Raw genomic sequence first — 26,500 nt, 5'->3', positions numbered from 1 at the left:
TTTCAAGTCGTTAAGACACAAATACATTTTAATACACCGCTTAACATTCCAGATTCACAGTAATTAGTGGCACAAAGACTGTTTTAAATATATACTTTTCCTTGATCTCAGGTGAAATTCTAAAAGGACAAGGAAACAGTAACTTTAACAAAATAATTGTATGGTGAATTAAAAGGTTGGTGTGGAATGTTTACCCTGTATAGCATTTTTACAGCATGCAAATTATGCTTGTTAAATCAGGATATATGCATTTCTACTTCTTTCTTCTGAAGGAAAAGGTACATGACAGTGAGGTACAAAGCATCTTCTTAAAGTACAATATAAATTTACTAGCACATTTGCTTGTGCTTAATTTTGATGGGAGACACATGTCATAATTTATCAGCTGCATCTGAAAAATGTTACAAACAATGGTAAAAGGAAAATAGGAGGCTTAATATTTTGACTGAAATGTTTCCTTATCCAGCACAAATTCTGCAAATCTTTGCTGAAGTTCTTTTTCTCTTTCCTGTTGCCGTTGAACATCTTCTTTTAGGCACTGTAAGAGCAAATGTAATAAAGTTAGCATGAAATAACCTGGAAGGAATAGGATGCTATCCTTAGTATGAAAGTAAAGGATTATATTAAAACCTTCCTAAAAAGCCACACAGACAAGTCTTTATTTTCAGTGGGAAGTGACAGAAATCTGGAGTTCAGCAATACTATGTAGAGAGAGCTAATTTCTAATATACTTTATGAAATGTTCAAAAAAGTAGGAAGAATAAAATGATATGCACTGTATAGCAAAGGCAAATCTAAAAGGAAATCTAAATATAATGATTGTATGATATACAATCTTTAAAAAAAATGAATTTACAAATACTGCATTACTTAGTTTATTTCTTTTACCACTGTCATTTATTAAAGCTTGTAGATTAACACTCCACAATTTTACCTCCAGTCGCCTTGGGATAGCTGCATCTTCATGCTTCTTTAATTCTTCAAATGTGCACAGTTCAAGATGAGCTTGTTCAATTTGATCCCACAAGTCATTTAATTGTTTTATGAGTCCCATGGCTCGAGACTGATAACCACCAAGCAGTATCTTTAGCTTTTTTTCCATCTTGGCAGCTCTCTTAGCTTCAGTAGTCATATGACCTCGGTTAATCTGTTGACAATCCAATCAAGAATGTGGCATGATTATCTAATGATTACATCTCTCTCTCTCTCACACACACACACAAAACACAGCGTTCAGCTGTAAAAGGAGGGATGTTATATCTTACATTTATCTTCTTCCCTAAGATAGTACACTCAGATTTTTTATAGGAGAATTTTAAGTGTTTACATATGTAACTTATCTTTGCAAATCAACCTTTCCACACTGTTCAACAGTGCAAATGTGGGATTCTGGTAGAATGGAAATAAGAGAACAGAACAGACAGGGAAGTCCAAGTTTAAAAAAGAACAAATGAAAGATAAGACAGTAAAGCTAAAGATATCAGTAACGTTAAAGATAACTCATAAAATTAATCCTTGTGGAATTAATGTATTTGTCTTTTTTCATATACATTCTGGGGAAAATTCTGGAGCAAACACAACACTACAGTATAGCTGATAGGATCCAGTGTTCCATAAATAGCCTGTGCCTATGTTCTATCTGGATGAATTTTGAACAATTTTCATTAAGCCAAATAAAGGTTCTGAAAACCATTTCATGACCTAAAGAATCACTTCAAGATGAATTATGGAATTTTAAAATCATGAACTTTTATAGAGTGAAATAAACGTTAGTATATAAATGTTAATACTTAAGGATGTTGGCTGTAAACTAAAAAGGAAATTCTCCTAAAATAACTGGTTAATTCCACTCTTTATCATATCATAGCACAAAAGTTGATGGAAAATTCAAAATGGCAGGTACCATGTTAAAAAGCCATTTTTTAAACAAATGGAAATATTTGACAATTCCTATTGCAACTCTAACAAGTATATTCTAAAGGATACAGAAAGTTTGTTTCCCCCCTTCAGAATCCTCCCTAAACAAACCAGCATCAGAATATTGATTCATTTGCAAAACTGAACATTTAGTTGCTTCTATTAGGAAAAGGAAACAAGCAGGAGCAGCCGACGTCATTTTTGATAAACCACAATGATAAAGCTATGTGTTTAATTGTAGAGACTGCAGTTTTGATTGCACAGTCTATTTCTATCTGTCTGTCTGTCTCTAGTTCTACAAATACAAAACAAATATTTATACATTTACATTAATTTTACTGATTCCTGCAATAAAAATTACATTACTGACATTAGTGTGTAAAAGCCAGCATGCTCCATTAAAAAAACTCCCTAATTTAAATTGTAAATCGCTCTGTTACAAATGTGGTATATAAATGTAGCAAGTTCAATAATAAAACAAAAAAATGGAAAACATGAAAATTCATACTGAGTCACAAATAAATGGATTGTGAAAATAAAGGCAAACAGAATGAAATGAATAGAATCGAGAAGCACAATGTCAGATACATTCATACATATGGTTCAGTATCTATATTCAAGTCAGTCTAAATAGAATACAAAGTTACTATAGCAATAGCACTTAGACTTATATACCGCTTCACAGTGCTTTACAGCCCTCTCTAGGCGATTTACAGAGTCAGCATATTGGCCCCAACAATCTGGGACCTCATTTTACCCACCTCAGAAGGATGGAAGGCTGAGTCAACCTTGAGCCTGGTGGGATTCAATCTGCCAAATTGTAGGCACCTGGCTGTCAGCAGAAGTAGTTTGCATGATTGCACTCTAACCACTGTGCCACTGAGGCTCAGCAACCCTACTCTGTTTATTAAACATAAGCACACATTTCACAAAGCCATCTGAATTTGAGTAATGGAAATATTTTCCTATTCAAAACGTTCAGAAAAATGGATTTTCTCTATTTCTGAATATTATTTAAAATCTTTAACTGGTTGAGTTGGAGATGCATCTTGACATTCCAAATTTGTGGCCAATGATGGATAATAAAACCCCACCACCATCACATATTCTCAAATTCTACACCAAGGTTTTGCACTAAATTACTACTCTTTTTGTTCTGTAGTCTGAATTTTATGCTACTCACTCAGGGGAGCTACAGAACATCCCAAAAACAAATATGTCCCCAACTTTTAAAAACTTATGTGAAAATTAGTATCAGCACACAATTGTTTACTACTGCCACAAGATGTGACAGAACTGCCTGCTATCAGGGCCTACTTGACAATAACAATGAAATAGAAATAAAAAGGTAGTAGGTGAAAAGAGATGAAATGTACTTTAAAAATAATGCATGTTGAAAAAAGAAGTTGACATGGGTTTTGGCAAAGACAGTGCAGACGGAAATGAAGCAACCAACGCACCCCAAATCCAACAGGTCCTTGAAGGGAATGAAACATGCTACACGTAAAGAACTAAATGGAAAGACTGATTTATGGGAGAGTGCAGCACTTGGGTATGCATTCCGATCAGGGATAGGGAGAAAAAGCACTATATTCTCTGTAGTTAACCAGTCAGGATTCCTTTATTAGGACACTAAATTGTACCACATCTTTTTAGGAGTTTAAATCTGTATTGGACACATGGCTCAAAGGAAGACCGATTTGCCGACGACCCTTGCCCTGAAAACAGCCCAATTGGGGTCCGGTGCCCCCCCGCAAAAGAATTGGGAAGCCTGCTGGCGACCTTTAGAAGATGGGACGGGAGCCCGCCACTCCAGGAACCGCGGCCGCGGCCCTGGCGGGCGCGCTGGCCCCCCCCCGGCCCAAGGAGCGCGGCGGCGCTTGCAGGCGCGCGGCCCTGGTTCTTCCTTCCCGAGGCACGCCCCCCCCCGACCCCCCCCCCCCCCCCCCCCCCCCCCCCCCCCCCCCCCCCCACCCCCCCCGTCCTGGGAGCGGAAAGGCTCGCTCCTTTCGCTTCCGCTCTTCCACGGCACAAAAGGCCTCAAAAAAAAGCAAAAGTGGAAGGCGCGAAGAGGGGGGATCAAACAATTTTGAGTGGAAAGTTGGGGGTCGCCTTACCGGGTCGCACCGCTACCGGTAACTTTGGGTAATGTAGAGAAATTCCAGCCTTAAAAGAATGGTGGGGAACTTGATCCGCAGCATTGGGGTTCTTTTTGCCACTATTTCATGTAAATGTAGTAACCAAACAGCATATGCCAGAAGAATGGATTCATCTTCTTTCTCTATCCTTTGCAGCAGACAGAAAGAAAGGACAATCACAGAAAATTGGCTTGTTCCTTCCCAATCTGCCTATATATATATGAGAGCATGAAGCCCTGCACTGACATCCTACAAAATAGATTTTAGCAGATTTCAGCAAAAAAACGAAGTGAGTATGTTTTCTAAATTTGAAGGAAACAGATTCATGTATCTCAGTGAATAGTATATGGACTTAGGAAGCCCATAATCATACACTTATGTAAAATCAGAGGATTCACCTTACATTTATGTATAATTTAATAAAATGGTACAATAAATAATTCAGTTTGTGTGCTATTATTTGTTGAAAGCAAAATACCTAAGGGGCATGTAGGAGAATCAAAGGAAGATTAAAAATCATTATCTAAATTCTAGACAAGACTAACGAACAATGCACATGAAGACACGTGAAGACAATAGTTTAAAAAAAAATATTTCATTTGTAGCATGATTTTAGATTGCAATATGTGTTTGTGTATTAAGAAATAAACCCCTACTGAACTTGAAGTTTTCTTTCACGTAAATATCAACAAATTGGGAGCCTTAATCTACAGGGTCAAAAATCTGAGTGAATATTTAATATTCATATTTAAGATACCACATAATTTTCATTTTTGAGAAAAATACTATGTTGGAATATTTAAGAAAACAGTTCCTCTTCCACATTATATGACCATTTAATGAAAGACATGAAGAGCAATAGTGCACTCTGCTGGGCTATTAAGTGTGTTCTACATACTGCAAGTTCTTTGAAAAATAAACAGACTATTTTTACCTTTACCAGGCGTTTGTGTTAATTTCAGCTACATCTTCCACATAGAATACACTTCAAATGCAATATTCATAAATAATTTATATTTGTTACTCCTAAATCATTAAACCCACACATGTTCATTTAGATGACACAAATACTAATTTTATGCAAGTGTAGCTACATAAAACAAAGTCACAGATAATCTATTATACAATAGCATTACTATGTATTTGCAAATCTTTTGCAAATTTGCAAAATTGGTAGACTTGAGTATGGTTTTGGATGATAACAATATCCATTCCAGATCATAAGCACAGAAGCCTGAGTACTTTATGAAAGCCCTTAAATATCATGCATGGCAAATCATGTCTTTGAAACTTGAGAGAAACATCCATTACCATGGTAGACTAGCAAAGTACAGTGTTTCTGGTTTCAACATAACTTATTAAGATTATTGATGATTTAACCCTAATTCAGAGGCTAATGTAACATATTTTTGGAGTATAAGACACACTTTTTCCACCTCCAAAAGTGGGTGAAAATGTCTGTGCGTCTTATACAGCGAATGTTGCCGAAGGCCTGCCCACCTGCCGGCCCACACCCTTTGGCCTCTACCTCCTAGCAGCTTGTTTCAGTTTCAGCACAACAGGGTTAGCACAAGCAGCTAATTGTCGGTTGGATCAGCCTCCCGACAATCAGCTGTTTCAGGCTGCAGGGATTGCCATTGCCTATTGCCGCCTCCGTGCGCCCCATTTTTTGCCTCTGCGTCCCATTTTTGGCCTCTGCGTGACCTATTTTCCACCCATTCTGATCCTCGCCGCCCGGAACGGGTGAAAAATGGGCCACGTGGAGGCCGAAAACGGGGTGTGCGGAGGCTGAAAATGGGGCATGCGGAGGTGGCAATAGGCTGATAGTTGGAAGCCGATCCCACCGACAATCAGCTGTTTGTGCTAATCAGACTGTGCTGAAACTGAAACAGGCTGCTTGCTGCAAGGAGGCAAATTGCTGGGAGGCAGAGATTTTTTTTTCTTATTTTCCTCCTCAAAACTAGGTGTGTCTTATACTCCAAAAAATACGGTATTTACCAGTCTCTTTTTCTCAAGTATCCAACTTTATAGAATCCCATTCAATAATCATGTCTAGGATTTAAGGTTATGGAATGCAAAGGAAGTTGGTCAGTACAAAGGTGATATTTTTTGCAAGTCCACCAGACATGATAAAGTGTGTATATTTTCCACATTTCCACATCCAACGTAAATTTGAAACACCTTTATACAATCTAAATGTTTTTTCTGGGCTCATGAACCAATGATGTTAGCTATTTCTAGCACAGCTAATCCTGGTGATGGCATTCGGAAATGTCATCCTAGGAGCAGAAAGGTGATGATAAATTCTCATTCCATTTGAGAAAATTTCAAACACATCTTATTCATTTTTCCCCTGGCTAATACATAAGCCGAAAGGATTATGGTTAAAACTATAAAGTATTCAGTTGTTCGTCAGTAGGTAAGTTTTACTTTTTACTTTTATATTCTTTCTCTCTCCCCAGGACATCCCATTTTTTCCTCTTAGTCACAGTGCATAAAAAGTTTACCATTGCCTTAATTCAGGATCTAAATTATATTTTTTTTAACTAATAAAAACTGCCACAGAATCAAGACAAAAAGGATTATACTAACCTCTAATCTCTTTTCAAGTGATTCAATCCTATCCTTTTTACTGGCCAAATTGGCTCTTGTGTAGCGACTCTGCCCAGGAAGGAACAGTACCTGGCTGTAACATTCCTCCCACACCTGATTATAAGCTTCATTTGAAAGATCTCCATGGCTCATCCCTTGCTTCACAACTTCCATCTCTTGGGCCAGAAGGTCTTCGGCCTGTTTGGAATAAAAAAAGTTGTAGTAAACTTTTTGCTGCACTTCAACTATGACTTTGATCCAGTTACTCTGAGATCAACTTCCTCAGAGTGGTGGTTGTGGAGAAAAAAATAGGAGATAGTGCCATGGCAATCATCTCGACCTCCTGAAAGAAACGGTAGGATTTAAATCTAATTAAATATATACATACAATGAAAGTTTATAGGAGCATTTTTGCTATAGGAAGAACATACAGGTAGTCCTCAACTTACGACCACAATTGAGCCCAAAATTTATGTTGCTAAGTGAGAAATTTATTAAGTGACTTTTGCCGGTTTTATGACTTTTCTCATTTGTTAAGTGAATCACTGGAGTTTTTAAATTAGTAACACAGTTGTTAAGTGAATCTGGTTTCCCCATTGACTTTGCTTGTTCAAAGTTTGTAAAAGGGGATCACATGACTCTGGGACACTGCAATTGTCATAAATGTGAGTCAGTTGTCAAGCATCACAGTAAATCACAAGACCATGGGGATGCTGCAATGGTCATAAGTGTGAAAAAATGCTGGTTAAGTCAAATTTTTCACTGCTGTTGTAACTTCAGTTACAAAATGAACTGTTGTAAGTCAAGAATCATCTGTATTTTATACAGGCCAATACATGGTCAATAAATAAAAAAATTCTTACTTCTCTTTCAAGTTTCCTGTCCTTAAAATTTTAGAATCCATTTTCACTACTGAATATTGATTTTTTACAGTTCCATACACTTTGGCATCATAGATCAACCTGAACAAGCTGAGTGTAAGCCTTTTATCAAGGTGTCAGGATCTACTTGGAGCTACAAAAAGAACAATGAGAGGTGGCCCCCACTGTATTCACATTATGGAACTACAAAATCATGAAACTGATAGCTGGATCTATTAGGTCTAACTGGGACACTGCTTAGATAAAAACCTGAAAGAATAAATGTTTTAGGGAAAGACTTTATCTGAAATAACCAGAAAAATTGATCTGAGAAACTGAAACATAAGCTTTAATTTCCTTCCTTTCTTCATTATTTTCCCCTCAATGCCAGCACCAACTAAAAATCTAAAAGCCTTACACTTAACTTATTCTTGATTTCCAAAATTGCAAGATAATGAAATTGGAAGATGAAATAGAAAGTGTTTGAGATTCACAAATAAGTTGACTCGATTTATGATGAGCCATATCAAATGTGTTGTATTAATAGGTAATAAACTGGTTAGAAAGTCAATCAAAACGTTAAGAAATCCAAATAATCAAGCAGCAACTTCTTAGATATATAATGAACCTTTAGTACAAGTTCTAAACATTCTCAGAAAAATATTTTACATCAGAAATGTGAAACAGGACTAACTTAAAAATCCAAAATTGTGTTCCAGTCTTTTAGTGCAATACGTGTCCCAGGGACAATGGGAAGGAGCAACTGCAAAACAGGACAGGAGAGGACAACAGTTGGGGTGAAGTGAAATGTAGTTTCTGCTAATTCTGGCTACTTCATGCCATCCCTCTTTGGATAAGGTGCAGGAGAGATGAAAAAAACTGGGAGCTCCAGCTGGGTCATGTACAGGCATGATTTTATCAACCAGTACAACTTCAAGTCCTCATATTTTAGACAAGGCCATATAAAGGTGGAATCCTTTGATATTCCACCCACCAATTTAGACAAAGTATGAGGTAGCTGAAAGAAAAACTACATTGGGAGAAAGTGTAAGCATACATAGGGAAGGTTGAAGGTTTCTGAGGAGACAAACCTCTGCACAAGGCCCTGTGAATCAGATGTTTGGGTGGATCAGACCTGCAAGCTATTTGGGTGGATCAGACCTGCATCCTAGATTTTTAGTACCTGGTAGCTGCATTAGTGCATTGCTATACTAGAGAGCAAAATATCAGGAGAATCTTCAAACAAAACCCACATATCTAACACCACAGTGCACAGTGATAGCCCGCTAGTCAACTGCTTGGTTGCAGCAACAGATTAATAAATTGTCTTTTCTAGCACAGCTGGTGAGGCCATACTTATAAACACAAATACGCATATTCAGCCCTAAACTCACTCTGGTACCAAAAGAATTGCCCAACCCCTGCTTTATAAATGTTCTCAACTTGAAAGAAGAACGCTTTTTGAAGTACTTTTGTGTGTGTGTGTGAAATAGAGTTATTGTAAGCAGACAAAACAGGGACCAAAATGATACCAATAAATATTGTATGACCTTCTTGAGCTCTTCTTTTGAAAACTTTTCATATGGATTGTGTTCAAGATATGCTATATGTTCTGTGCTACTGGCTCCCAGTCCTGGAACTTTCATCTTCTTGCTGCTGGGGACCTCCCCGTAAGGATGATGCACAAGATCAAAGTGGAGCATAGTGATCATCTCTTTCTTAATCAGTTCTTCACTCTTCTGTAAATCAGTTAGAGGTGGCTCTACGTTTAAAGGTCTCAGGATTGTTTCATTTACCTAAAACAAACCAACAAAAATCATTCACATTGTCACTTAGGAGCAACCTCTTATAATCTAAATTCTACTGTTTTTAGATTCATGTACTCTGCTACTAGAGCACAGATAAACACATTTTAAGCTTACAAAAAATTAGAAATACTTAACTGTTTAAAAAAAAAATTGTAATCAATCAAAACTACATCAATGGGTTTTCTGAAAGGGATACTTTAAAAAAAAAAGAATGATCCTAAAGGGCCCTTTCTCCACCTCAGACCTCACAATTAACTCCTATAGTATAACTTTGCAAGATTTATTCTTTTACCCTCTTACGGAAATAGGCCCATATTTATTAGAATTAGGAATAACTTACTTCAGAAGGTCTGGGTAGATCTTTTTGAACAGCTTTGTGCATTCGCTTTAAAGCCTTTAGACGCTCCATTTCTCGAATGGTCTGGAAAGAGATTTCAGCAATTAGGGTGAGTTTTTGCATGACTTCTCAGCAACACAGCACAGTGAAAAGCCAACAAAATCTGTTAGAGAAAACAGTGTCCTAAACCAAATATAGAGCAGAGAAATGTAGTGCTGCAAATAATTTTTTTTAAAAAGAAATCCCATTCCACAATACAAAATCATTCTTCCATAAAGTGGAACAATTTGTCCCAGACTTTAAAAAAAAAATATCCTGCCTTTTTTTTCAAATACAATTCAAATTAGCAAATATACTAGTACTTCCTCCTCTTTCTATTTTCCCCACAACAGCAACCTTATGAGGTGAGATGGGCTAAGAGAGTGGCTCAGCTGGTTTTTCATGGCTAAGGCAGGATTACAACTCACAGCCTCCTGGTTTCTAAGCCAGCAAATAAAAACTATCATATTATAGGAAATCAACATTGCCAAATCCAAATTGCAAATGACAGGACTCAGCAGGAGAAACCACCCCACCCGTACTGTCTAGGTTTATACACAATAGTTAGTATTGGTCTCTGTATTGTCCTAATCTCAAAAGTATGGTGCAGAAAGTCAGTAACTGAACAATTTCCCATTCTAAAATGAATATATCTCCAAGTACTGTCTCATTTTTTAACTGCTTTTCTGAGAACCAGCAATTTAGCAGTTGTTTTTTCACTGATAATGAAGTATATAGGTGGTTTATATAACTGTCTCCTAAATATTTATTGGTTTAGGAAGTGATCATTACCTTAGTCACAGTTACTTACCCATGATTTACTCAAAAGTTTATTGGGATTGCATAATACAGTGAGTCAAAGTCTAACCACAATGGTGGAATTCATGCAGTGTGCAAGGTTAAGATGTAGTTAGGTATAAGCTTTCAAATAACGCCAGAGAGATGCCTGAATGTAGACCACGGCCAAGAATCTTAATTTAAAAATTATCTTCAACCACAGGATAATAACTCAAATAATCCATTTATACGTAATGACTGAAGAGCTACAAAGCTCAACCTGCATGTTCTTCTAACAATCATAAGTCTGCTGGATGTTGCCTATTGAATGTTTTCTGAAGGAGCCTTATCTGAATCCCATTCTTATACTTCCATGCCTCAGGAAGATATCTTCTGTGTTCTGATACTCTGATCTCTAATATTTTTAATTGCATTTTTTGCAATTTATCATTTTAACAGAGTTTGCATTTATTTATCGTTAGCTCTGTTAGAGAATATTCCTTAGAAGCAGGACATATAATCTAAATAATCATAATACTTGGGAAGATATATTATAAGCATCCTTTTGTTCTATGATGACAAATTAATTGCTGCCAACTCCTCTTTTATACATTTTACCTGTTTGCGAGCATCTGCATCAGCCGCATCTTCTATGTATGTATCATCTGCATTATGATCCTCAAGCTCCTTCTCTGCATTTTCTGGCAGAACAATTTCAAAGTCGTTCTTTGGAGCAGGAAGACCCATCAATCCTAGACGCAAATTTTCACGGGATTCTCTTTCCTACAAAATGTTAAAAGAATTGAATAAAGGCAATACAAGAAAAAAAAATGCTTTCCTAAAATCAAATATGCTTTTTTCTCTAGAAGAATAGTTGAAATCATTTTCAGGTATATATAAAAATGGCAAAAAATTATGAAAAATTCACAATATAATTCATTTCTAACCTAACAAACCACATTTCACTATAAATTTCTTTTTTTGTTGTTTCTTTTTGTCTTTATGTTTACAAGTAACTCAAGGCAGCAAACATATACAATACTGCTTCTTCCTTGTTTTCTCCACAACAACCACACTGTGAGGGTGGATTGGGTTGAGAGTGACTCATCCAAAGTCATCCAGATGGTTTTTATAGCTAATGTGGGACTTGAACTCTGGATCTCCCACTTTCTAGCTTGGTGCTTTAACCATTAGACCAAACTGGCTGTGTTTGTTCAGTTTGTTCTCAGTTGTTCCTTACAATAAAGAAGCGGCAAACCAGCAGTTAAATTGTGGCACGTAAAAATTCTTACCAAGCACTAGTATTGCAAAGTTTAAAATAAGATGTTTATTCTTTTTCAATCACAATTTCTTGCAAACTTACTAGGATCCTAGCAACCTCTTTTCATCTTTTTCCTTCTACAGATGCTTATGAATCATAACCCCAGCTTGCAAAAGTCAACGATAATCATTTCCCAATCAATCCTAGGGTCAGAGGGAGCACTGGGAGATCACCAAGATGCTCCCATCTCTATCTCTGATCACCATAGTTGCAATAAAAAATGATGAATCATGTCGTTTTTGTTGTACTTAACTGAAAACATTGAAATTAGTCTTGGCTGGATTTTTGATGAAAATATTTTCTTACCTACCATATGTTTTGTATAGGATGGATCACTGTAATCTGCCAACCCCTCCTCAGGATTAATATTTAGTTTATCACGCAATGGAGTTCTGCCTGGTGTCACTCCTATCACTGGCTTGGGAGTCATTCCACTATGAGGAGTCAGACTTTCAGCTCCATGAGTAGGAGTCCTAGAAAAATACAAAATTGGTAGAATGCATCAGTAATTGAGGTAATGTATAAACCACTTAAATATATTCATCAGAACACTTGCTAATATCATTGTGTTTTATGTTTTTAATCAGCAGCTAACAAAACTATAAGGGCATAGAAAAGAGGTAGCAAAAAGGAATTTTGTTTGCTGAACAAAGTAGATGAGATCGGACAGACACAGTAAGCTAGAAGATTTGGAAGGAAAAATTCAGCAGTTCTATCTTGGGTATATCAGAGACAGTCTCCTGTTCACCAGTCAATGAGCCTGTTATTTCTCACGTAACAACTTCTCTGAATCACAATCTTCATCTTTAAATAAATCTTGAAACTCAAGATTTGAAACCAATAAACAGCCTTTTCAAAAATATATCTCTAATAATTCTATCTTGAACAGTTGAACATAGATAGGCTCTTGAATCTTGTTTAGTTTATTATTTCTGTGGACGCTGCATATTTCTCTGACTTGCTGATGTTGAGTTTTCGGATTGAATTTGAAAATAGGCTTTCTGTACGTGCATACTGCATATTTTTCAACTTGGTTGCCAGTGATTTTCAGAGTGCATTTAAATGCAGATTTTGCTAGTTTATACAGACTGGTGCCTGTGAATGTAGTAGTGTCTGTTTTTGCTCCTGAGTATTACTATTATACAGCTAAGCAGAAACTGTTTTTTTCTTTGGCTATAAAGCAAGCAAAAATGTCTAATAATAATTACAATAATGCACTGTAAAAATAGTAAACCAGCCATGATCCAAATGGTTTCTGGAACACTGGGCACCATACCAAAAATTTTGGACACCACTGTACATTGACAAAATTTCCATCTATCAAATACAAAAGGCTACCCTGCTTGAATCCATACATGTACTATACTGATACACTGTGGCATCTTACTTGATGTGTATGAAAGCCAACACCACCTAAAGAACTGGCAGCTGTGACTTCATACTGTTGTGTATATAATAATAATAATAAAGCAGGAATTGTACTCGAAGATAAAGAAGCTTCCTGTTCTTTTTCGAACTTATTTTAACATATACATTACATTTAAATTGTCACTAGGACTCAAAACCAGCATAAAAATTAACCAAGGAGAATTCTTGATATTTCAAAATACTTTTGAAAACATTAAAAAAATCTATGAACTACTACTCACTCTCATAGCTTTGAGGTAAAAACAACAACAACAACAACCCACAAAGGAGCAAGGAACTCTTTTCAGGGTCTCATCAAATCTATGCATGCAAACCTCAACATGTTTTGAGCAGAATTCAGAATATTAGCACCATCTCAAATTTTGTTTTATCATAATGCAGCCAATTTAAAACGTTCTAAAGAAGCATTGCAGGAAGGTTCTTCTGTTCTTACCTAAAACACACCTTTATGTTTCACATATACCTATATAACTGTACCTTTATTTTCTTTGTAAAGATCCTTAAGGGTGCAACTCTATATACGAAAAGTACCACTTCATCCTTATTGTAGGATGCTTCAGTGAGGTTGTTCAATATACTGAACCACAACTATTCAAATTTCCTCTGTGTAACAGAGACCTATTTGTTAAGAGGCTTCTGGGAATTGTCTTAGGAATCAACCTAACCATCCAAGCAGAAAATATCCCTCATTTTTTGCAGGAAAATCTAAAATGCCCTTCTCAACAACTCAAGAATCTAATTTACCTGAAGGGAGTTGAAAGCACAGTATTTGGTGTCTGAACAACTTGTCTCTGAGGTGTTATTCCAGAGAAATCACTTTCATGTAAGGGTGTATTAAGACCCCCTTTCAAGGGGGTATCCACATTTGTAAGTGCCATTAAATTCTGAGCTTCCTGTAGGGAAGACATACAAAATACACAATAAATATTTTTCAAAATCACCAATTACAATAACAATTGTAAAACAATTATGAATCACCATATACAGATACACAGAATTACCAACATACACCTAATGTCTCTGAACAAGGAATTACAGTCTTAATCATTGTCTGAATGTTTTAAATTAGAGTTCACTTTGGTTACAGAGTCTCTTTTTTAACCTTATATTTGAGCTGCTTCTGCATTTACCCCCCCCCCTTCACACTCTGAATAGGTTTGCAGTGTCCCCACTCCTCAAAAGGAGAACATACCAAAACTGTTTCCACCAAGTCACAATAATTATCTATTTATATATAGGAACCAAATAAATACGTAAAAAATTATCTGCTTGGTATTTAGCCCTTCTCTGTTTTTATTCCATGGCAGGAAGAACGATAGTAATGGAAGTTGCAGGACAATTTGCAAGTGAATCAGTGTTTGTTTAGGCATTACCTGTAGGATTCTGTCCTGAGCTGCAGGTGTTTTAGGTGTTCGAAGGGCAATGCTGTTGTTGGTTACATTGTATTCTGATAAGAGCGTGCTGGAAGCAGAATTTGTAATTCCAGATTCTTCTGCTGTTTGACGGGCAATCTCACTTGCTTGACCAACTTTAACTACTTCCTCAAGTTCTGTATCTGAAATCTTAAAAGAGCAAATGAAATAAGAAACAAGACTGCAGGTTTGCAATATACAGACATTGGCAACAGTTAGTAAAAATCCCAACTTTTAACTTCAGGAAAAAAAAATGGTGTTCTAAAAGAAGACAGGGCTTGTGCTACATATCCCACCTCGAGCAAGGGTGTCAAACACAAGGCCCGTGGGCCAAATTTGGCTCGCTATATGGTCAGATCCTACTCATGGGGCCATCCTGGAAAATGTAAGGGGCCGGCCCGCATTGCTTTGGCCCGGTCTACCCAGTGCTAAGAGGAAACATGCCAGCAGTTTGGGAAGTGATGTCAAGCGGGCTACACCCATTCAGTCGGCTATGCCCAAGGTAAACCAAAGCCCTGATGAGGCCCTCAATGAAATTGAATTTGACACCCCTGACCTAGAGGCAATAAAGAACAAAACCCTTAACTGGTTAGTCATGGATAATTCCTTTCTTCATTATAGCTAATACAGAAGAGCTACTTGTCCTTCCAGTTAGCAGTTGATGAAAATAAAGTTTCTCATCTTTAAGACTACACCGTAAACCACAAAATATATTTAATGGATTTTAAACTAAGTATAGTAAACATCCAAGCTCCTTAACAAGCAGAATATAGAAAGTCCTGCATAACCGTTGCCACTTTGCCTCATCACTATGAATGCAACTACTATTCATTTAAAAAGGTTCGGAATACCTTCTCCCACCAAATGGTAACCTTCCCTCAGCAATCCTAATACCAGGGGTGGGTTTCTACTGGTTCTGTCCACCTCTGTAGAACCGGTAGCTCTGAAGAGCAGCAGACATAGAACCGGTTCTATGTCTGCTGATGTTTTTGCCCACCCGCCTGCCCGGGCTCTTACCTGACCTTTATTTCCTGCTTTTTCAACTTCAGCTGCCGAACAAGGCACAGCTGCAGTTAAAAAAAGCAGGAAAAGAGGTTTGTTTCAAAGGCTGCTTCTCCGCACACAGCGTGCTAATGACGATTAACAAGGATTAACAAGCGTGTGGCTCACAGCAGGCAGGGAAGCTCGTAAATCCCGAACTAGTAGTTAACCCTGTCGTATCCCACCCCTGCCTAATACCTGAGACAGTGATACTGAGTGCCAATAAATATATGCAGAATATTTCTCAAAACAGGAAAACTTCTGATGAGAGGTGAAAAGGGGAACTATAAAATGAGCCCATGGCAATAAGAAAAATGAAGGGAAAAGATTTGCTAATGATCTGAAGGATAAAATGGTGTTAGCTAAGCTAACCAGATTTCCTGTCTTCCTGTCACTTTTCCTGATTTCTTAAGAGTACAGCCATAATGATGCTTAGAAGGTAAATCATGACATTAACAAGGAGAGGATAATTGGAAGTGAGGAAAACTATGGGGAACAAGGCCAAGATAGATAACACTTAAAACAACAAATTAAACAGTAACATTTATTATATTTTTATATTTTACTTTTAAGACATATACAGAAAAAACATAAAAAACATAAAACCATCCTCCAGTTATATACATACAGTGTGTCAGTTGGTTACAAATCTTTTGTGCTATCCTTTCATAATCCTTACTTATAGGTTGTATAGATTCTCACATTCAAAGGCTGCTTCTCGGCACGCAGCGTGCTAATGACAATTAACAGGTGTGCGGCTCACAGCGGACAGGGAAGCAATCTCGTAACATTTATTCTAATACACAATCTTTTATCCATATATTACTAAACCTTTTGTCATTTCTCTAACTGGGAGAAATGACACCTTATAAGGCAACAATTTTTGAACCAAGACATCTCAAACAGGCTAACCTATGGACGTTAGCCCACTTGAGGTATCTAGGACCCATGAAATTTGGGGAAATTGTGGCTTCTTCAGTGGTACTGTGTGCTGCTTCTTTATTTTCAATGCTCCATGACAGTTTCCCAGCCAATCTTATAACCCCTCTCTTCTCCACCCAGCAGTAGTCACTTTTTTTACCTGCCGGGAAAGGGAGATTTCCAATGCCCCTTGCCAGATTCCCACAAAGAAAGTCAATGGGAAAGCTGGTGGAAAGCTAGAAGTCACACCTACTCCCACTGCTTTTTTACTAGCACTTGGTCATTCTGTTTCTTTGTTTAGGTAAGGAAATATTTCTGAAATGATTATCCAAGGGGACATGGGTTGTCTAGATCATAATAAAACCATTGCCTTTATAGTTCTACCTTCATTATCTCACTATCTCTGACCACATGGATTACACACAGAGATACACAAAGAGAGAGGCAGATTGATTTGCATACACTGACATAAGGAACTGCATCACAACTCATTTGTTATTGTAGCCTCCAATACTAAATGAAACACAATTTGTGCTTCTACTGATGAGCGTTCTGTTTCCATTATTAAAGAAACTTGGAAGACATTTCTTTTCCACACTAACAGAAGAATCACCAGAGATAATAACAAGCAATGTACCTGAGGAGCTGGAAGCACCAGTTTACTTCTTTTTTTAGTAAATTCTGAAACACCACTAGTCTGAAGAATTGCTGACGGTAAATCAGATTCTTTTTTCCGTTTCAGCTGTTGCTTATCTTTTTTTCGCTCTCTTCCTTCTTTCTCCCTAATAAAGTTTAAAAAAAAGTTAAATACAAGGGTTTTGCAAAGATTATCTGACATGCTTCAAAACTGGATAGGAAAGAGATAAAATTTATAGAAAGATTGTTGTTCATAGGAGCTATCATCTTAAATTTCAATGAATCCAGTTGTTTGCAAATCCTTTTATAATCTTGGTTATTAGTATGTATTATGTTTTACTTTTCATCAAAATGTAATGAGAGCAATAGCACAAGATCCTCGTGACAGCAATCCTGGATATGTCCCAATTGCTGTTATAATTTCAGGACTACGCGGGTCAAATGGGAAGAGATGGGGAGTCTCAGGCAAGCAAACTGGCAGACGTGGGTGTGCAAGTGCCACGGGCAGGCACTGCTAAGTGCAGGTGGGCAAAAAAGCAGTGAGGGTGGGCGCAGGAGCAACTTCCAACTTTCTGCTGGCTTCCCTGTTGACTTTGTTTATGTAAAGAAGGTAGGAAATATTGGAAAATGCAATCATATGTCTGTGACTCACTGCAACATTGTAACTGCAAGATGAGTGCCAAGCACCTGGACTAAAACAACTGGAACTCTGAGGAAAGATTGTAAGCCTCCCTCATTCACTACCACTGTAACTTTGACATGCTGCTCACTGCTGGTGCTTCTCCAAAGTCAGGGGAGAAAGGGAGAGAGTGGAAAAAGAGGGAGAAAGGAAGACAAATCAGAGCCGAGTGCCTAAGCAGAAACAAAAGAGAGAAAACAGAAATGGTATAACAGTGTATAAAAGAGAGAGGAGGCTGAGTTTGAGAATGAGTGAGAAGAGCATAAAAAAGTGGGATAAAGTGAGAGAGAGAGACCAGACAAAGGGGAGGAAAAGGAAAGGGGAAAGAACATGCTTTATTGTTCTTCTCCTCTTGGGCTCCTTCTTGCTCTACCCTGCCCTGCCTTTCCTGCCATCCAGGCCAAAGGCACACACCCCTTTTTCTAAGAATTGCACAAGTGGAGGTTTAATGTGCTTAGATTTTGGCAGGGAGGTTTTAAGCACCAGAGCGGGAAGGCAGCAGTAAAATAAGGAGCATGGGGTACCTTAGGGCCCTGGAGGCCCAGGATAGAGCATGCACAAATGCCTCCCAACAGCAGAAAGCACTGACTTCCTGGCAAAGCCAGCAGAGACTATTATAAATAGCAATCATATAATCACAATTGGTTTTAAGTGTGAACTGGTTCCCAAGTGCCCAAATTGCAATCATGTGATCATGGGGAGGCAGGTGCATCATTTGGAAGTGCTTTACTTACAGCACCCTTTTCAAGGCCATCCTAACTTTAAACTATTGTTAAGCGACCAGTCACAAATCAAGGACTATCTGTACATTATTTTATTTATAATCTGTATCTGAAATACGTTGTTGCCATTTTTTCAGGAAGATTTAGCACTGATAAATATTAAGATGGTTAAAATTATAAGATGAAGCGGGAGCACAAATGGAGGGCAGCCTTTCAGATATCTTTTGAGGAAGCTGTACAAAATATGGTTACCCTATATTTACAAGAAGATTAATCCTAAAAAAATTCCAATGCTTTATTACTTTTAAATTATAGGGATTAGTAAATGCAACTGGCTAGATTTAAAATAGTGGAAAAAAATTATTCACTATCTCTATGCAAAAAGAAAGGTATTCCCATCCTTCTGCAATCCTTATGTTTTCCTAAACAATTAGAAACCCTTGGGAGATAAATGGCTGCTCTTGCTGTGTATGAAGAGAAACATTTACAACTGGAACAACATCAATGTTTAAGCTTTGTGAGACCTCAGACAGAATTTGATGTATCACAAGATTTTGCTCCATGTACTACTTTAATCCAAATTCTACTTACGATCTCAATTCCCCATCCAAATCTTGTTGTCTTAGTTTCCTAAAATCTGCATCCAGTGCCTGATAGTTTTCTTCTGATGTATCATAGAAACCAGGAGCAGGTTTCTTCTCAAATGGGATTTCAGCATTGTAATCTACTCCTCTTTTCTTTTTTCTTTTTTTCTGGATCTCAATTCCTGCAGCTCGGAGTTCTCTCCTTTTTTGTAGAGCAGCAAGACGCCTGAGGAGTAAAATCAAGTTTGAAGTGAATATTAAAGGCTATGTATAACATATAGACCTCTTTTGTTGAAGGAAACAAAATATCCATACTTTATTTTTTTAAAAAACCAAATCTCCATTTAATTGTTGAATTTTTAAAGACAAAAAATCTGTGTGAAAAAGTCTAGGTTTAAAGACAATATTTCAAATATGTGATTAGTTCTAGCTTTATCACAATTATGTGTGAAATTCTGCACAATTATGCAGAAAGTTAATCAGATAAGGGAGGGGATGGAGTATATTCATTTAGATTCAAATGTATTAGGAGCTGCAAGGAGTTAGGCTTAGAATCCATCACATAGATTTGCTATGCATACAAAACAAATCCTGAAAAATCCAAGCTATCTATGCCAAACTGAAGCATGAAAACTTTGTTACGATTTACGATTTAATCTTAAATCTGATTGGAAGCAACAGCATTCAATGAAAGTACTTGAGATGTAGGCTTACCTGGCTTCTTCCAACTGCTTCTCTCTTGCTTTCCTTTTGGCTTTCTTTCCCTGAGTGTTAGCCAAACGAGCTCTAGCTTCAGAGAGCATCTCAAGTTCATCTGCAAAACAAATATACAAAGTTACCATTCATTCATTTACAAACAGCCACCATAGGATCAGAAAAGTCTTTCAAAAGTTGGACAAAAAAACCTTAATACAAATTCTACATCACTTATGTCTTCTTTGAACTCATTCAGCTTGACAGAATTCTTAACTTATATCCATTATAGCTCTATCTTCAAGGGAAAAATTTAACTCCATATTAAATAATGATTTGTTTCTACATTAATGAGGATAGAATCTCAGACTGAAAAATGTAAGGCTTAAACACCATTTTCTAGAACAGTTTACATTCAGCTTCTCTTTTCTGATTTGTTAGGCCCAGTAGTTTGACAATATTCAGAAAACTGCATTGCAAGGCCACTGGTAACATCACACGTGTGAATTAAGGAAGCTACTGTAAACTATAATCTAAAGTATACCCAGCACTATTGGATAAGATCATCATCTATTTATTCAAACCAATTTTGAGGCTGCCCAACTCCTTGATGAGTTTGGATGGCTTATATACAAAAATAGACCAATAGATTTAAACGTAAGTGAAAAGATCCGGGCCAAGCAAAAAAGCAATACATCCACCATAGCAAACATAACTAATGGGGACTCTATAACCACTTTATCACACAACCTAGAAGAACAACCATGTTTTCAACAGTTTTCCTAAATGTGTCTCTGGGAGGATATTATTCTAGAGGATCAGCATTGCAATAAAATTGATACACTTCCTGGATACCACAAGGTGACATTGTTTGAATGGGAATTAGAACAGAGTCACCCTGCTTGGTCTTACTGGGATGGGCAAAACAAATGAAGATAAGCAATCTCTTACATAGCCAGATGCTCTGCCAAGAACAACTTTAAATGTAATAATTAGCAACCTGAAGTGCTCCTGGAAGCTGACTGGTAACTAGAACAACTGATGAAACAGTAGGTCGTGTGTGCATAATGTACCAATAGTGCCTGTGTGTGGCATTCTGGACCAGCTTAGCTTCTGGATGGTCTGCAAGGGCAGCTCTATATACAGCTCTCTCTATAAATTCAATCATAAGGTGACCAGGGCTTGAATGACTGTCTGAAGGCTCCCCAGTCCAAGAAAAGTGCAACTGGCACACTAGATGTACCTGTGTAAAAAGCTTTTTTGGTCACAACTGCCACCTGCTCTTTGAATAAGTACTAGAGATTCTAAGATTTTGACACTATCATTAAGCCACCCCATAGCCATGATGTATAAGTAACCATGAACTGATGGATGAAATCACCTAACAGTTTTATGCAGTGTTAAACAGAAGGGGAAGGAGCATCAAACCCTGCAGCATTCTGTAAATATAGGATGGACATGATCTCTCCTTATCTGTCAACACTGAGTGAAACTGGCTGGGTCTAACAAAAAGGTGACCAAGCTAACACTGTTAATTTGATGACTGGAGAACCCTATTCATTTCTTTCATTTTGGGACTTTGGGAGTCAGAAAATCAAACTCACTCCAGTTTATTTCATAAGGCTTTGCCATTTCAACTGGATCTGTCTAGTCACAGTCCAAGTCCTCATAATGATAGATGGTCTTGTGACCCATTCCTCCTCAATAGGACTCAGTTTTAAACAGGGCAGCTATCAGCAGACAGAGAAATGATGTTTTGTCACCGTGATATAATCCCTAACATGGATTCTTAGTCATGCTGTTAGTTCACTCTTTATCGAAAGAGTGCTTTAAGTATCCTAACCCTAAACTGTATTTCCTAGAGATCCTCAGAAAACAATGAGCACACCAGGATATGCATAGGGAGAAAAGCACATTTAGGGGCAACCCAGCCTAAGGCTATTATTATTAGCCCATTCTGTGTTTATAAGAGAAAGACTCCCTCAAGTCTAGCTCAACCAACTTTTTTCTTCCTTCCTTCCTTCCCCCCTCTTGTAGCTACTAAGACTATCATACTATTGATTTAATGAAGAAAGTAAATAAGTGAAACATTAATTTAAAAACATAAAACACAAAAGGAAAAATATTCAGGGACTGCTTCGACCAAAGGTAGACATAATTTGAAAAATAAATCAAGTATACCCTCATCCATATCAATAGGATCTGGCCTGGCTGGCTTAGTTTCTGGGTTTGGATCAATTTCTCCAGGTTTAAGTTTTCTAGGGTCATCAGCAGTTTCTTCCTCATTGTCCCTTTGAGCAGCTTTATCTCTATCAAGATGATACAAAAAACAGCACAAAGATAAGAAACAACACTGCTAAGAAAATTACATAATTTAGTAATCACTGCAATTTCTAGAATGCTATAAGAAAAAGAATCAAAGCAAAATTTTAGGAATACTATAATTCCTGTATTACTAAGCATTTCAAAGTTTTCTTCAAAAAGTTTATACAGCAGGAAGTCTTCCAATATATACAAATATATCCTCCCATTACAACGAAAAATTACTTACAATAAAAATTCATAATGCTCCAAACACTGGGCAGCAGTTCGTCCAATAATTGGCGCAATAGTTCTCCACTGAGTTGGCATAAGTTTGGCCAAATGGAGCAATTTCTCTTCTTCCTCTCGTGACCATTCTGTCTTCTTAATACTTGGGTCTAGCCATTCATACCTTATTCAAAATGAAAATTTTGTTGCTTAACAATAAATTTCTATCAAATATAAGAATACATTAAAAATATCAGCACTGACCTTCAGTATTAAGAAATGAATTTCTTGCTTGGATTTCTTTTGTATAATTTTTTTTACATGTATTACTGACATTAATTTCAAAACTATGTTTTCTTGTAGAAATAATTTATTTTTAGAAGGCCTCTGCCATCTAAATTTCTCACCAACATTTACTTTAAAATTACATGAAATTATTTTACCATCTGGCTTTGCACTGCTTTGCTGATTTTCTGTGCAACAAAGATGCAATACGGGACCACTGGTTTTTGCCATATTTCATTACAGCTGCTTTAAGAATTTCATCCTTAAAAGAAAAGAAGAGTTTTGTTTATTACAGTATTTATTTAACAGGTTTTGTTTTCAGTTGCAATCAAAAATTCTTATAAAAAGGGGCCAGGCTTGCACTAAAGGTCAATTTTGTTCCCTTTCATAACCCACCCCTTTCCTTTCCCTTCTTCCTCCCTTAATGTAAGAAGAAAAATTAAATGAAATTGAAAACAGAAGATTTGGGATGGTTTACTAAGAAAACGAGGTGAGCTGGACCTTGTATGGACCAGCATGTTCCAGTAGATAAAACTGATGGAGCAGACTTCTGTGATGGCTTTTTATTAGAATATTCAGGTACAGTTATGGCTCTTGTTAATAGACATGTTCCTCTATGACTGCCAACACAACTGAATATATAACTAGCCCAATGCTTTTCAATCCTGGCAGCTTGATGATAAGTAGACTGCCAAGTCTGGCAAACACTGAACTATCCATTTGTCTCTTATTTTACTGAATGCATTATCTGTGTGAAAATGAATTCCAAAATACTTTTTGCAGTTTACCTGCTTTTTCCTTATAATTTAGATTAGACAAGATAGTAAAAAATGTCAGGTATGGATGGCTTGATTAGTATACTGCTTTGGTTCAGGCTCCATTATAGATAGTCCTCAATTTACAATTATTCATTCAGTGATCATTCAAATTTCAATGGCACTGAAAAAATTGATTGAGTGGTTTTCATATAACAGTTGCAGTATCCTGACAGTCACATGATCAAAATGCAAATGACATGTATTTAAGACAGTTGCACTGTCCCAGGATCATATGATTGGCATTTATAACCTTCCCAGCTGGCTTCCAACAGGCAAAGTCAACTGAGGAAGACAGACTCAATAACCAGAGGATTCACTTAACATCTGCAGTGATTTGCTTAACTGTGGCAAAAATGTTCATAAAATGGGGCAGAAATCACTTGTCTTACTTAGCAATGGAAATTTTGGCCTCCCTTCTGGTGATAAGTCAAAAACTACCTATATTTAAAACAAATCACTGGAAGAGCATGCACATAATTGACATAATTAAGTTTTCATTCCAAATTATACAACTTTCCAATGTTCACTCACATATTCAGTGTAAATTTACATGCAACAGCAGGAATGCACTAAGGATACAAAAATTCAAATGATGGCTAGATGGCAGCAAACACATTCAGAGAATTCTCTGCCACACCAAATACATTTTTGCAGCCCAGCTACAATATCCCTATCTGAAAATCCATGCACATTTATATTTCAGGCTCAAAATTTCCCTCTTTCAGAAAAGATCTATCATGGAATTGGCTTCAGTCTTTCTTAAGGCCCTGGCCATGTTTAATGAAACTGAAGGGAAGAGCCACAGGTTTCCTATTACGCCTTAACATCTGGCCAACAGTTTAGAAGATACAAGGCAGCCAATTTGAAACAACCATAAAAAATGGTTCGCAATCTTATCAGCACTTATGTAAGAGGGAAAAAAAACTATTCTCTGAGGATGAGCTCCAGCGCAAGTCCAAAAACTCGGTAGACTAAAATATCGGGCGCCGATGACCGACCCAGATTGGATCCTGCACTTAGGCATGCTTGATTTGTATCTACAGGACCTAAAAGCAGCACGGGTGGTTCTCCCTTGTCCTGTTTCTCCCCCCCTCAACACAAATCCTGTGAAAGGAGGTTAGGGCGAGAGTGTCCAAAGTCACCCAGGAGGCTTCAGTGGACCAAAACAACAGAATAACAGAGTTGGAAGGGACCTTGTAGGCCATCTAGTCCAACCTGCCACCCAAGCAGACCTCAAACTTGACAGAATTAAAACTTGTGGACTTCAACTCCCAGAATTCCTGAGCTAACATGACTGGAAGAGGAATTCTGGGAGTTGAAAATCCACAAGTTTTAAATCTGTCAAGTTTGAAGACCCCTGCCCTGCACCATGGCAGTCCAACAACCAGCGCTTCCCACTCCTTGTCTAACTTGTTATTACGCTGGTTGTCATTGAGACCGGGAGAGGAAGTTCGTCTCCCAATAGAGAAGGAAACAGACACTGAATTTAGCTTCGCTTGTTATTTGGCGTTATGCAAGATGTAAGCTGCCATCCCGACGCAATAATAATTAAAAAAGGACCCGCTAGCCAGATCCATTTTCTCTTCCACGCAGGCGTCAGGGCCCTTTGCGCATGCGCTTGTCCGCCGCCATGGCCTTAACCGCAAAGGCCCTATATAAGAAAGAGAGCAACTCTGGCTCGAAAAAGATTGGGAAAGCGTGAAAACGTTACCTCTGTGTTCCTCCACACGCCCCCTTTTATCATGATCCGCGGCATCTTGACGGAGAGTGAGTGAAGCCGCGCAAAGGAGATAAACAATAATGGCGGAACAATCAATCCCCCCCAACGACCCGAGAGTAGCTGGAACAACTTGCACAGGCGCACTCTCGCCAAGTGAACGCCGCGGGCGAGGACTCTCCAGCAGGACTCGGGATTGGGCAAGAGGAAGGCCCGCCCTCTTGTGGGCGGGGACGGTGTCCCTTCCCTGTTTAGGCGTGCGTGTTGAAAGGAGGCTGGTTTCTTGTGCTGAAGGCTTCACTGAAGCCGGGTGGCTTTTTCACACGGCAGAGTCAAATTAATTTAACCAATTCCACGGCGCTGCTTCTTTTCTCTCCAATCCTCTCAGTACTGGTTGATGCATCGGAATTTGTTTCGATTTTCCTTACGGAGCCCGAGCCCAACATTTCTGCTCTGTAGAATTCCCGTTTTAAAGTCTTGCGTGTCCTCATTTCTCTTTGGTGTGTGCGTGTAAAAAACACTTCGCGCATCGCATAAAGTCCGACTCAAAAGTGAAAATAGCCCAACGTCCCCCGCAGTTCTTCCCAGTGGCTTCAAGTCCCTTCAGCTCCCTTCGACTTCAAAGAAGCGCGCTCCGCTCTGCCAAAGAGGCCCCATCGCAGGCGAAGTGCCCCTGACGTCGGAAACCACGGAGAAGCGCCACAGGCTTATTTGGGGAGCTTTAATCCCAAAAGCGCTCAAAACTTGAAAAGTGAGCGGGAACACTTGGCGGCTTTGGCTCGGCGGACTGAGTCGTGGCAGCGAAGGAGATGGCGCCCCTGCCTCAGGAAGGTAAGCGCCGAAGGGGTGGAGGTGGGCTTGGCCCGTCCTCCTTCCTCCTGTTTGCCTTCAGCTTGGAGAGACCCATCTCTAGAGGGTGAGTAATCGCGGGCACCCAGGTGGACAAAGCGTGACTCACCAGCTCCGGAGTAAATGTTATCAAAAACAGGGATGGGGTTCTTTAAATGCGCTTTATGTAGCGACGCAAAATAAAAATGAATAGTTGCACCCTCTGACTCTCCACTTCCAAAGGGAGAGGCTTCATCAACCAGAAAAGGCATGAATGATTCCCTTAGGATTGAGAGTTGCAGTGTCCCACTGTCAAGACACACAACAGGGACTTTGTAGCACCAAATAATCACAAAACCTAATGCATACTTAGCCGGGTTCTAACCAAATGGGCAAAAGAGGCGGAAGGAGCCAATTG

The 26,500-nt window shown here is 38.2% G+C and overlaps 1 protein-coding gene across 1 annotated transcript; it reads right to left on the bottom strand.

Moving 5' to 3' along the window:
- CDC5L (cell division cycle 5 like) lies at nt 1–25,399 on the bottom strand. The gene is made up of 16 exons (XM_026683742.2): nt 25,249–25,399; nt 22,878–22,981; nt 22,457–22,618; nt 22,087–22,214; nt 19,927–20,026; nt 19,220–19,438; nt 17,229–17,373; nt 14,591–14,779; nt 13,962–14,110; nt 12,100–12,262; nt 11,087–11,251; nt 9,656–9,736; nt 9,058–9,303; nt 6,648–6,845; nt 935–1,147; nt 1–538 (listed from the first exon to the last, which is right to left on the bottom strand). The coding sequence occupies exons 1-16, from the start codon at nt 25,291–25,293 to the stop codon at nt 434–436; spliced, it is 2,412 nt and encodes an 803-aa protein (XP_026539527.2). The 5' UTR covers nt 25,294–25,399; the 3' UTR covers nt 1–433.
- Nucleotides 25,400–26,500: the final 1,101 nt, after the last annotated feature.

Source organism: Notechis scutatus, chromosome 1 (assembly GCF_049901735.1).
Source record: "Notechis scutatus isolate UNSWTSFEM ecotype Mainland chromosome 1, rNotScu1.2, whole genome shotgun sequence".
In the NCBI taxonomy this organism is placed as follows: Eukaryota; Metazoa; Chordata; class Lepidosauria; order Squamata; family Elapidae; genus Notechis; species Notechis scutatus.
This window is presented reverse-complemented; position numbering and strand designations above follow the sequence as displayed.